Source organism: Aquarana catesbeiana, linkage group LG01 (genome assembly GCF_042186555.1).
Source record: "Aquarana catesbeiana isolate 2022-GZ linkage group LG01, ASM4218655v1, whole genome shotgun sequence".
NCBI lineage: Eukaryota > Metazoa > Chordata > Amphibia > Anura > Ranidae > Aquarana > Aquarana catesbeiana.
The window spans coordinates 73,203,793-73,217,021 of NC_133324.1; the positions used below are offsets into that span (position 1 = coordinate 73,203,793).

Consider the following 13,229-nt stretch of genomic DNA (forward strand, 5'->3'; position numbering starts at 1 on the left):
ACATATTCTCCTAGATTACAGCGGGCACACCCACTGCAAGCCTGATATCAATACCCATTTTTCTCCATTCCAGCCAGGTACTCTAACATCATCCAAATCTCAGGACATAAGGTCTAACAATAGAAAAGTACAGCTTTTCATTTTATTTTGAGTACAGCTTAAAGAAAACATCCAATCAAGCCAAACAAGTAAATCTTGTTTACCTGTTCTCTCATTTTCAACAATGCCTTTTTAATGAAAATTGCATCAGCCAATCAAATCATCTTTCATGAGACAGGATATACCAATCGGCTGAAAGGCACTCAGTTGTTGAATGAATGGCTAATATATTCTCATGGCTAAGTTAATCAATTTAGATGTAAATGTGACACTTACCGGCAAATATTACCAGACCAACACAATAGAGGGTATTGCGTATTGTACAGCCACGAAGTAGTAAGTGATCGTTATCAAGGCTGGAACTTAACCCTCTCCAGAACAAAGTGCCTACAAACTTATCCAAACGGTTGTTGGGCTCTTCGGATTCCACCATCCCTGGGAAACAGGAGAAGCAATAAGGAAAGTAATGGAGAATTGAGAATTGAGATGGATAGATTTATAATATTAAAATGTATCTAAAGGCAAAACTTTTTATTTTTATTTTGGATGGAGTAAAGAGGAATTAGAACCCTGTCAGTTTTTGATGTCTGGGCCTCTGTTAGGGAGATTCTCTCTATTTGTCCTGTTTCATTTCTTCTTTTACTTTCAGTGAAAATAAAAGAAAATCCCAAATTTTGGTTTGACATTGTAATAGTTATGCCGCGTACACATGAGCGGACTGTCCAATAGAAAAAGTCAGACGGAAGCTGTTCATTGTATATACCGATCATGTGTGGGCCTCATCTGACTTTTTTTTCGAAAATTCTGACGGACCTAGAAATGGAACATGTTCTAAATCTTTCTATCGGTAAAACCGATCGTCTGTATGCTGGTCCGATGGACCAAAAACGACGCATGCTCTGAAGCAAGTACGAGACGGAAGCTATTGGCTACTGGCTATTGAACTTCCTTTTTCTAGTCCCGTCGTAAGTGTTGTACGTCACCGCGTTCTGGACGGTTGGACTTTGGGTTGACCGTGTGTAGGCAAGACCGCTTGAATGGAGTTCTGTCAGAGTTACGTCGGGGAAACCGTCGGAGTTTATTACGACGGCTAAACCGGTCTTGTGTATGTGGCATAATAGGTAACCCTGGTTATACTCTGGGATTGCCTCACTTTGGAGGGATTTTCTCTCACTTCCTGTTGTGGCTATGGGACAGGAAGTGAAGGTAAATCTCCCCAATGGGACACAAATGACAAAAAAAAAAAAACTTGACAGGAGTTATAATAATTCCCCCCCCCAAAAAAAAAACTACCACCAGTCACCACTGGTTATAACCCTATAATCTACTCTACTTTACTCTATTGTAAATAAAAAAATGCCTTTAATTACATATTAAGGCAATTATTCTCATGAGATTAAATTACAGAAATTTCCTTAAAATTACAAACATTTCTGAACAATCCCATAATTGAGGAATGGTTAAGCCTGTCATAGCTATTACAGGAGGAACTGATTAAAAAACACCACTACCCTTCTACAACATGAGAAATTAGACTAACTGGGATTGCTTTACTAAAGGCAAATATAATTTTGCAAGAGAATTTTCACTTTGCAATGGAATTTGCCCTTAGCTCAGTGATTGTGGTGAAATTCACTTTGCAAAGAACACCCAATCACGTGTGAGGAAAATGAAACGGTATGTTTGATTGCACATGTTTGTATGATGGAGGTCAGCAGGAGCTTCGCCTCATTCACTGAGCTAAAGGAAAATTCACTTGCAAAGTGGACAACCTAATTGTCTTTAGTTCATTAACCTTATGATGTTCTGCAGGCAAATATTTTGGAGAATAGTACATTGATTCATTGCCTATTCCTCTGATTCCAGTGTCACTTTCTGCCAAAGTTATTGCATTGTTTCATATTAAACTACCAAAATTGTTGCAGGTGTACTGTAGATGTGCGAGCGCTCTTTTAGTCTAAGTGCCAGTTAGGACACTAATATTTTTGACTGTTCTAAGTCATGTTATGTTGTGTAAAGGTTCCAAGCCTGGGTATTCCCAATAGGCTCTGTTTCTGTATGTTACTCTTTTTCAAAAATCTCAATAAAATGTTTGTTTTTTTAAAACTACCAAAATTGTTGAACTGGAAAATGTAGAAGAGAAGAGCTACTTTTAACGTGTTTGCATGTTTGAAAAATATCCAATCTATGTAGAGAGACAATACAACATTAACTGCCTGCAGACAAGTTTTTTATTCATTTTATTTTTTTATGTAGATTTGCAATTAAAAACTCACCATCAAATTCAGCCAGGGCCTTTTCTTCTTGTAAAAGTTTGTCTGTTATTTCTAGGCCCATTTTAAACTTCAAGTTTGTTTCTCTAAAAGTAATAAAACATTTGTTAGAAGCAACAATTGTATTGATAACATTTACTGAAATGGGTTTTAAACCTATTTTTGTATCTTTTATGAGTCACGAAGGCCTGGAGCTAGGAGGAACGTATAAAGCATAGGGCTGGCATGACAGGGTGGAAGGGGAACTAGACTGCTTAGACTTAATGTGCCAAAGAGATAGGTGGGAGTTCTTACTTACATGATTGGTGGAGTTACACGGGGTGATGGGGGGGAGCTTAGGAGAAAAGACTGGAGGAAGGGGTGGAACCATAACAGTCGGCATTGAGAAGCCATCAGATGAACGTCCCGCCCTCCCTCAGTAAGATATGGTAAGTCAGTTTGAGGGTGTAGGTTTGGAGATGGCTGTTGGGACCACTTGGATGGGGTTAAAAATCTGTCAGTGGGATACAAGTGGGGTACCATCATTGGTATGGTGTCCTCTGGTTGGGCTTAGTCCACTAAGAGGGACCAGTTAGTGACAGACCTGTAAGGTCTGTGGGGCAAGTGTTAATGTCCCGATTCTGTGTTTTGCGGCTGGGGACATCTAGCTTTGGTTTATGTTACTGTTTAAATTGTTATTTATTAATTATGTTGTTTAATAAAAGGCTGGACCGCCATTTAACTCCAACTTCTTCTTCTAAACAGGCAACAACTAAAAGAAAAGAGTTAGGCTCCTAACGTCTTTCTGGACGTTGGACTGCTAGCAGGCAAATGCTTCTGTAAAAGTGCGCATTTATCAGCATTGCAATGTTAAAAATGCATGACGCTGGAAAACTCTTGTTTTTCAGCATTTTTCACATTTTTTCAGCGTTAGGCTTTTTTTGTGGTCAGAAGAACTGCTCTTGAATGTGATTTTAGGGCTTTCTGACAACAGCCCATAAACTCCTCTGCTGATAAAGGTCAAAAAATGTCCATGTGTGCATGGACTCATAAGATAACATTGAGGGGAGTTTAAGGGCTGTTAAAAAAACGCTTAACTCCCAAAAAACTTGAGTTTATCAGATTCAGTGTACATGAGGACTTACTGTTCTATTTCCTTTAGTTGTATATGTTATATTTCAGCTTGAGCTACTGAGCTCTGAAAACTTTCTTTCTTCAAAGCAGGCAAAACTAGTCTGGAAAATGTGTTAGGGTTCATAGAGCTCTACGTGCTGGCTAGATAAAAAAAATCCAAAATATTCTTCTGAAATATGCTATAATTATATATACCTAAAAAGAAGTGGAAAAAAAAGAAGTTTTTGCCCAGTCCTGAGTAAATAATGTGATAGGGCTCGACCTTTATACTTGTGAATAAAGAAAATTGAAGGTAAGTACCCATCAAGTTCAGCAGTTTCTACATAGCACAGGCTGTTTGGTTCAGAACTTGAGAGGAGCAGAACATCCGCCTGTAAAACAGAAAACAGAATATGTTATTTATCAGCTCAATAGGACTAATTTCTTCCCTTAAAAGTAAGAGAATAAGTGAGAACCCTCTTTTAGTTGACTTTTTTATCCCCTAAATTATAGTGCCCAAGCAATGTCATATTGCATCTCTACTGGCTTCATGGTTGCACTTCCTGTCTCTGGGAGACTGGATTGAAAACCCCAGAGGAAAGGAGTACAGAGAGAGGTTTGGAGACCACATGTTCTGCTATGGAGGTTATTGCTGACTCAGGCCAGAAGCAGGGATTATTAGGCAAGTGTTTTGATGTTTAATAGTTTACTATTGTTACCTGCCTCTGTGAATCTGATCCCAGGGCCTGTTTGTGATTTTGGGCAGTGGGTTACACTACTATATGAACCATTCCCTTCATTCAATGGAAATGTTTCCATATATGAGCCTCAAATATTTTTTCCTTCTACGTACATGACAATTTGCACACTTCTGTTGTAAACTTGAAAAAAACAATAAAAATCTTTGTAAAAATCAGAACTGGATTGAAAACAATATTAATGTTGAAAGGTATGATACCATTATTATATTGCTTTGTCCTCTCTTGTGTAAGAAGTCCTGATACTCTGGAACTTCCTGCCCCAGTATGTTTGGTCAGCTTCTACCCTGCCCACCTTTAGACGATCCTTGAATACTCCTTTATTCAGGGAAGCTTACCCCACCTCCACCTGAGAACTGTACTCGAGTCGCTGCCATCAGATCATCCCCTGCAGCTATTACCTTTTGTACCACCTCCCCCTCCCTTTAGATTGTAAGCTCCATGAGCAGGGCACTCCTATTCCTTCTGTATTGAACTGTATTGTAATTGTACTGTTCCCCTTTATATTGTAAAGCGCTGTGTAAACTGTTGGTGCTATATGGATCCTGTATAATAATGATAGATAGATAGACACACTGCACATTTGTACTCACTGGAATAAATTCATCCTTGTTAATTCGTATGATATCTCCGACACGAATGTCTTTCCATTTGCTCTTTTTAAACCTTTTATGTAAAAATAAATTATGAGAGAGAGCGTTTCAGGCATAGTTGGAAAACAAGCACTCTTTAAACTAAATCTGACATAATGATATGATGAAAAACACATAAGGATATTTCCTTCAATGAAGAATGTGAAAATGTTCAGTAGATACAGAAATACAGTCAACTGAAATCATATGCGAATTGAATATTTAATTTTCCTGTTAAATTTTGTATGTGGTCCTTACAAAATGTGACCCTCTGCTTTCACTGTAGTATGGTAATAGATATAATTTTGCCCAATTGGGGGTATTTTTTGCCAAACTCAAATAGAAGGATATATTTTATAAGAAGATCAAGGTCAATCTAAAGTGATAATAATAGGGTCTAACCTAGTGGTATCAATCTCAACTTCAATGCGGGCTGCATTAGCATTATGGTTGCCCTCAAAGGGTTGGTTATATCTGTTTTTTTTCTTTTTTTTTCCTCAGGGAACACGCGCAGGAGCTCAACCACGCCCCTCATCGCCGAATTGCATCGAACAGTGGGTGTGGCCAAACGGCACTAAGTGTGGGAGGATCTCAAAGGGGCAATAAATACCAGGAGTGCATTATGTGCAGAGTTTAGGGATGCTCTATGTACAGGGTGCAGACTTCAGGGATGCGTTATGTACAGTGAGTAAAGAGTTCAGGGGTGTGCTACGTACATAGTGCAGAGCTCAGGGGAGCGCTACATATCAAGTGCAGAGTTCAGGGGTGCCCTCCGTACAGAATGCAGTTTTATGGTTGCCCTTTACACAGGGTTCAGGGGCACGCTACATACGGAGTGCAGGGTCTAGGGGTGTACTATGCACAGTGTGCAGGGTTCAGTCTCTTTGACAGGCTGTCCACATCTCACTTTCACCTCTCTTAGGCTCTAACCCCTGCACCACTCACCCCCATCCCCTACCTCTGCACACATCTCCCACCATAGCCCTCATCTCTTCTCCCCAAAAAGCTTTCTTGCATCTCACCTACCCGACCTGGCTCTAGTACTTCCCAGTAGTGTAGGCGACTCTGCCTCTCTCACTTGCGGGGAGATCATTGGGTGGCATCTATGCACCCCAGCACAGATGGGGATCACAGTGCAGCTTACCATGTGATGACCCATCCCACACTGCTCTTGCATCTGCATAACCCTTGTCCCTGCCGGGAGTGCAGGGCAAGCAGGGATCTGTGAGAGTCACTGAGAGGAAAGCTGTCCTCGTAAACACAGAGCTGGCTTTTCTCAAGGAAAACATTAGAGATTAGTGTACAAGTCACAGATACAGTACATTGTTGCAGCATCGGTTGTGCGGATCACTTTTAAGGACAATTATTTTCAGTTATGCGACTGCAGATTAAGCACCCGTGAGCTCTGGATTGTATGGGTAGCAGCACTGTGGACTCTTTACTAACAGTAATGGATTTATATTATTTCTCACCTTCCATCTTTTATAACCTCGCATGATCGGTTATTTATCTTGTTGTCCAGTTGGTGACGAGACTACGAGGATTAAAGGGGTACAGTCATTTGTATGAGGAAAATTTAAAATGTAAATAATTATTTTTTCTTATTTTTTTACTTACAATATCATCTGACAGGTCTTTGATTGCAGTGATTCCCAGGACAATCACCAGCGGTATTAAGGTGGTGTACCATGACACTGTACCTATTTGCGGAATAAACTAGGGGAACAATAAGAAACTTTTTAATTCTGTTAAAGGTAACTGCAGTATAACTAAAATCAGCAATAAACCGGTCAAGTCATTAATCCTACTCAATTCATCTTTAAATCAGAGTTTTTTTATAATCTCTTACAGCAAGATTCAGCAGCCTTCTTTCAATACCCCTGGCTAGATTGCAGCCTTTTGAGACATGTTCAGGGCAAACTCTCCATCAGGGCAAGGATTCAGTTTAATGAGAGAGAGGGCTTTTCTTGAACCAAGCAATACACTGATCTACATTTCTGCAGACTTTCAAAAGCCTAACTCCAACTTTTAAAATTCTATTAGCCATTGCCTAGGAAAGTAAAAAAAAAAAAACTTTTACTGCAATACTCACCTGCTTTATAGCTCTATTCCTTACAAAAAGCCCCTGAGGGTCCATCATCATGGTGGTCAGGGTTAATACAGGTGCACAGAATGATGCTCAAACAGCACTATGAGAGCACAATTTTGTGTATAAGTAGGAGTGACCCACTGCAACCTGAGCAGAAAGGACCTGATATATAACCCAGGGCTGTGTTTTGGCCTAGGCCAACAAGGCCTAGGCCTAGGGCGGCACTTTGCGGGGGGGGGGGCAAAATAGGCCGCCCCCCCGCATGAGAGAAAGCCCCCCCCACCCTTCTGACTGATTCCCGGCTCCCGCTGCCGCCTCCCGCACACTTGCAGCCCACGGCGGCCGGCTTTCTGTAGCGGCGCCGCTGTGTATGGGCGTGCTTGGCAGAGGGTGGGGGCGTGTATCTCACGCCCCCTACTCTCTGACAAGCACGCCCATACACCGCGGCGCCGCTACAGAAAGCCGGCCGCCGTGGGCTGCAAGTGTGCGGGAGGCGGCAGCGGGAGCCGGTGTCTTGTCGAATAAGTTCCTTCGGCGGATAGGTTCCCCCCCTGTACTGCGCAGGCGCAGCGCCTGCGCAGTACGTACTACTGTCGGCCGCCGGAGATAGCCAAAGCTCAAACGCTTCAATCAGCTGTACACGGCGCCTGCGCTCTTGGTCCAGGTTCCTTCTCCACTATCCAAGTGGACCTAGAGGGGGAATCTAAAAGTGCCGAGCGCAGCGAGGCCGTGCCCGAAGCGTGGCGAGCGAAGCAAGCCCGCGAGGGGCCCTCTTACAGGCGCCGTGTACAGCTGATTTTCAGCTGTTCCACTTCGGCTATTTCCGCCGGATTCTACTGCGCATGCGCAGTAGAGGGGGGAACTAATCCGCCGAGCGGAACTTTCTCGGCAGAACACCGGGAATCAGTCAGACGGATGGGGGGGCTTTCTCTCATGCGGGGGGGCGGCGTGTGTCACTCGCGCCCCCCATAAGCAACAGGTGGAGCCTTAAGCTCCGCCTACCCTCCCCTGCACTGCTTTCCTGCAGTGAATCGTCTCCTCGGCCCTGGGGCTGTGACGTCAGGAGGAGAGAGAGGAGCACGAGGGAAACCCCACATGCGCCACAATAATAAAGTATATCAGTATTATGGGCACTGGCAGCATTTGATGGGCACTGGCAGAATTTGATGGGCACAGTGGCTGCGTTTGATGGCACAGTGGCTGCGTTTGATGGCACAGTGGCTGCGTTTGATGGGGCACAGTGGCTGCGTTTGATGGGGCACAGTGGCTGCAATTGATGGGCACAGTGGCTGCGTTTGATGGGCACAGTGGCTGCGTTTGATGGGCACAGTGGCAGCATTTTATGGGCACAGTGGCAGCATTTGATGGGCACAGTGGCTGCGTTTGAGGGCACAGTGGCTGCGTTTGAGGGCACAGTGGCAGCATTTGATGGGCACAGTGGCTGCGTTTGAGGGCACAATGGCTGCAATTGATGGGCACAGTGGCTGCAATTGATGGGCACAGTGACTGCGTTTGATGGGTACAGTGGCTGCAATTGATGGGCACAGTGGCTGCAATTGATGGGCACAGTGACTGCGTTTGATGGGTACAGTGGCTGCGTTTGAGGGCACAGTGGCTGCATTTGATGGGCACAGTGGCTGCGTTTGAGGGCACAATGGCTATGTTTGATGGGGCACAGTGGCTGCGTTTGATGGGGCACAGTGGCTGCGTTTGATGGGGCACAGTGGCTGCGTTTGATGGGGCACAGTGGCTGCAATTGATGGGCACAGTGGCTGCAATTGATGGGCACAGTGACTGCGTTTGATGGGTACAGTGGCTGCGTTTGAGGGCACAGTGGCTGCATTTGATGGGCACAGTGGCTGCGTTTGAGGGCACAATGGCTATGTTTGATGGGGCACAGTGGCTGCGTTTGATGGGGCACAGTGGCTGCGTTTGATGGGGCACAGTGGCTGCATTTGATGGGGCACAGTGGCTGCGTTTGATGGGGCACAGTGGCTGCGTTAGATGGGGCACAGTGGCTGCAATTGATGGGCACAGTGGCTGCATTTGATGGGCACAGTGGCTGCGTTTGGGCACAGTGGCTGTGTTTGATGGGCACAGTGACAGCGTTTGATGGGTACAGTGGCTGCGTTGGAGGGCACAGTGGCTGCATTTGATGGGCACAGTGGCTGCATTTGATGGGCACAGTGGCTGCGTTTGATGGACACAGTGACTGCGTTTGATGGGGCACAGTGAGACACCCCCCCCCCCCCCCCGTGATAGCATTAAAACTCAGCAGCTAAAAATACTGTAGCTGCTGACTTTTAATATTAGGACACTTACCTGTCCAGGGATCCAGCGATGTCGACACCTCAGCCGATTTTCGGATTGGCTCTCGGGTTTTGCCACTATCATGCATGGTAAGGGAAACCGACCGGTTCCCTACTGCACATGTGCGAAGCGCGTTGCACTTTCTGAATGGCCCAGCGGAGGAAGGAGGAGGGGGGGCAAACTTCAGAGGGGACAGCGCAGTCTCCCGGAAGTGGGGAAGGGTACCTGTCAGAAACAGGTACCCGTTCCCCCCTGAAAGGTGCCAAATGAGCCTAAAGAGGAAGGGGTGTTGTTTACAGATGATAGGGTGGGTCTTAAACAGGAAGGGGTGTGGCCTCGGCAGGATGGGGTGGGTCGTATTTAAATTAGGGGGGTGCATGCGTTTAGTCAGGCCTAGGGCAGCACAAAACCTAAATACACCACTGATATAACCTAACCAGCTAGAAAAAATGAGATTTAGGTATGCAAAATTATTTTTTATAATTTATGGGTTGGAGAAAGTACAGGCAAAGGGACTAGCTGGGGGGGGGTTCAGCATTAGTAGCATATAGCATTAACTATAATGAGATAAAATTTGAGAGAAATGCAAAGATAAAAATTAGAACCATTTGACAGGCAAGCACTTTATCCCTATAAGAGGGTGGTTATAAGTGGAGATGAGTGAGGGCTTAGCTGCTGACTTTTTCTAAAAAGCCTAATTTAGCAGAGTGATAGAGTGGATTCTGAAGGTACCGCTATATTTCGAAATCTGGGTAATAAAATAGGATTTTTGCACTCATTGTCCTTTTTTTAAGTATATCAAGGGACACAAGAAGCTTGTAACCTTCAGGATATAGTGCTGCCTACAAGAGAACTGGACACTATAAAACAAAAACACTGTAGGCCAGTCCAGGATCTCTTACTACCAGCATTCCTATGTTTTGTTGTAAAGTTGTACCAAGAGCATTATCTTAAACAAAGAGTGGTGAGACCTTTGCTCCACAATGAACCCCAAGGAAAGGAATTTAGAATGAGTACAAAAAAGCTATTTTTTTTCTTGTCCACTGGGGAACATGTAAATCCTTTGGGTCCTTCAAAAGCAGCCCAACTGAGGGGTGGACAATGCAGCAAACAATCACTAACAGGCACAAGAAATAACAACAGAAAAACTAGGGGATAACCTGCAGCTCAAAGACCTGCCTGAATGTTGAAAATATCCAAAACATCCAACCAATAAAATTTAGAGAATATGTGAACAGAAGACCATATGGCAGACTTGAAAATCTGGGGAACAGTTGCTTGATGCCAAAAAAACTAAGGACTTGCAGATCTAGTAGAGTGTGCCTTAACAGGAAAGGATGGAGCCTGATCTGTGAGACCATAAGTGTGGATGATGATCTGCGTAAGCCACTTGGAGATGGTGGAACAAGAAGCCAGTCAGAGGGACACAAAAACAATGTCACTTGAAAACAGGGCCGTCTTTAAGGTAGGGCAAAAGGGGCAGTTACCCTGGGCCCTGTCATTGTTGTGGGGCACAAAGCAGCTGCCTCATACTTGCCAACTATCCTGGTGTAAAATCCCTTGTCCCTTTAGTTTTAGTCCTGTGTCCCAATATCTCAGTGTGAAGTGCTGCTACTAACGCTGCCCAGCTCTGCCCTATTGTTGTGTACAGATGACTCACCTGCAGACCCTGTGTTTACATGGAAATAAGAGGCATTCATATGTAAATAGTGATGGCATTCATATGTAAATAGTGGCGGCAGGCGGCATTCATATGTAAATAAAGGTGGCATTCATATGTATATCAGGCCCCCCTGAGGTCATATCCACCATCACCTATACTGAATGCTGCCCACTGGGGAGATAAAACCCTTTTTCCAAATCACACGGTGCCACAGCACATGTCAGCAGATGTATGAGGGTGTCATTAACAATTGATGGCATTGCTGTGTATCTGCTAAAGGGCAGCACGTTTCTGTGGTGTCAGGAAAGCGATTGTGCATGCGTTCCCGACACACAAATGTGAATGCAGGCTAAATGTCTCAGTTACATTGGTGGTCAGTGTAAATCTTCTCATTACATTGGGGCTTGGTATAGAATCCTTTCGTTTACACTAGTGGCCAGTGTAAAGGTCCCCTTACATTGGTGGTTACTGTGAATGCTTTTATTACATTAGTGGTCAGTGTAAATCCCTATTACATTAGTGGTCAGTGTAAACCCCTATTACATTGGTGGCCAGTGTTGAAACTCCTCTTTATATTGGTAGTCGGTAAAATAAATCAGCATTGCCATTGATCACACCCTCCCCTCCCCTGGCACTGCCACTGATCCCCGGAGTTCTAGGATCCCTAGGAGTTTTCTGTCTATTGATGGGCCCACTCACCTCCCCAGTCCATGGTGTGCAGGCAGTGAGGAAATGATGTGCTGTAACCTCTAGCAACCAATCAGTGAGCAGTATTACTGTACAGTAATCTCTAGCAACAAATCAACAAGCAGAAACCATGTGCTGTAACCTCTAGCAACTAATCAGTGAGCCGTAATGTGTGCTGTAACCTCTAGCAACCAGTCAGTAAGCGGTAATGATATGCTGTTACCTCTGTCAACCAATCTCAATCGCTGCCTGATCTGATACAGTAAACTGATTTTGAGTCTAGCTGCTATTTATTGTATGTCTCAGAGTAGGGGGAGAGCGAAAATTATGTGGAGAGGCGGGGTTGGGGGCCCAAGAACATTTTTGTCCAGGGTCCAACCAATATTAAAGAGGGCCCTGCTCAAAAGGTGAAAGGCAGAAATTACACTAGTCTAGGCAAGAATATCCTGGCTCTCAATACCACCTTGTCCCTATGCAAGATAAGAAAGAGTTCCTTGTAGGATAATCTCAGCTCAGCCTATCTCCTTGCAGAGTTAACGGCTACAAAGAAAGCCACTTTGTGGATGAGAGTAGAGAGAGGGATGTGTTTAATGGATACAAACAGCTTCTTCTGAAACAGAGAGAGAACCAGACTCAGATTCCTACATTGGAGGCGCTTTGTATAAAGGTCATAATCAAACAGTGAGAAGTCAGTGGTCATTGAAATAGAATACAAAGGGTATAAACCTGACCCTTCAAAGTGCTTAAAGTCAAACACTGGTCCAGACCTAAGTGCAGGATGTTGTCAGAGTATTGATATAATGTGCTGGAAGCTTCTTATCTACAGAGAATACTTTACTTTCATTGAGGATATCTTTAGCATGGAACAGGAAGAGAACACAAACAGGTACACTGAACATAGACAATACATCCTGTTATATCATAGAATACACACTATAACACTATAATACTACAGCACCACCTGCTACATAGAGAGGTATAATGCATATAGTATATAGTTCACAGTATGGAAAGCTACTAGCTGTTGCTCTTCCAACACCCCTTCTCAACAGCATGTTCTTTTTGTCAAATTATATTCAGCTTCTTCTGGATATAACTATGAATTTTGTTGAAATTAATTTATAGTGTCAGGTAACATACGAGTAACATTGTCAGCTGTTCAGCTGCTCTGTTCCTAGCTATCCATATATAAAGTACAAACAAGCAACTGACTACTTTTAAAGTCATACTGGTACCTAATAGGACTAGTGGTGATGATGATTTTGAAAGTCTGAAGAAGGTAGTATTGGACACATTGGGCAATTTATTGGGGGTTTATAATCACAAAAAAAAATGAGGAACTCCTGAAAATCTAAAAATTCCTAGCCTATCCCTTGAGGTGAGTTTTATTAGACAACTACAGTATAGAAAATGCTTTTATTACCTGTAGGACAAGCAGGAACAGGAAATAGACATTGGCGATCCTCTTGAATTGCTCATAAAGGTTTAGTGGTAGAAAGGTGACAACATTATATTTGGATGTCTTGATTTCATTGTTCTGTGCACAGTGGAGGAAAATTTAGAGTTAGAAAAAAAGAAGTGCTATGAATAACGTTTTATGATTAAGCCCAGGTTCCCACTGAGCTG

General features: G+C 43.7%; 1 protein-coding gene across 1 annotated transcript in view; it reads right to left on the minus strand.

Annotated features, from left to right (window-relative positions):
* LOC141132194 (phospholipid-transporting ATPase IC-like) overlaps positions 1-13,229 on the minus strand; it is a 151,614-nt gene that overhangs the window by 93,467 nt on the left and 44,918 nt on the right. Inside the window, exons 4-10 of the mRNA XM_073620313.1 lie at positions 13,027-13,140; positions 6,472-6,570; positions 6,327-6,388; positions 4,816-4,888; positions 3,786-3,856; positions 2,376-2,458; positions 376-534 (exon numbers count right to left, since the gene is read on the minus strand). Of these exons, the coding sequence (XP_073476414.1) occupies positions 376-534; positions 2,376-2,458; positions 3,786-3,856; positions 4,816-4,888; positions 6,327-6,388; positions 6,472-6,570; positions 13,027-13,140 (661 nt within the window). The remainder of the gene's footprint in view (positions 1-375; positions 535-2,375; positions 2,459-3,785; positions 3,857-4,815; positions 4,889-6,326; positions 6,389-6,471; positions 6,571-13,026; positions 13,141-13,229) is intronic.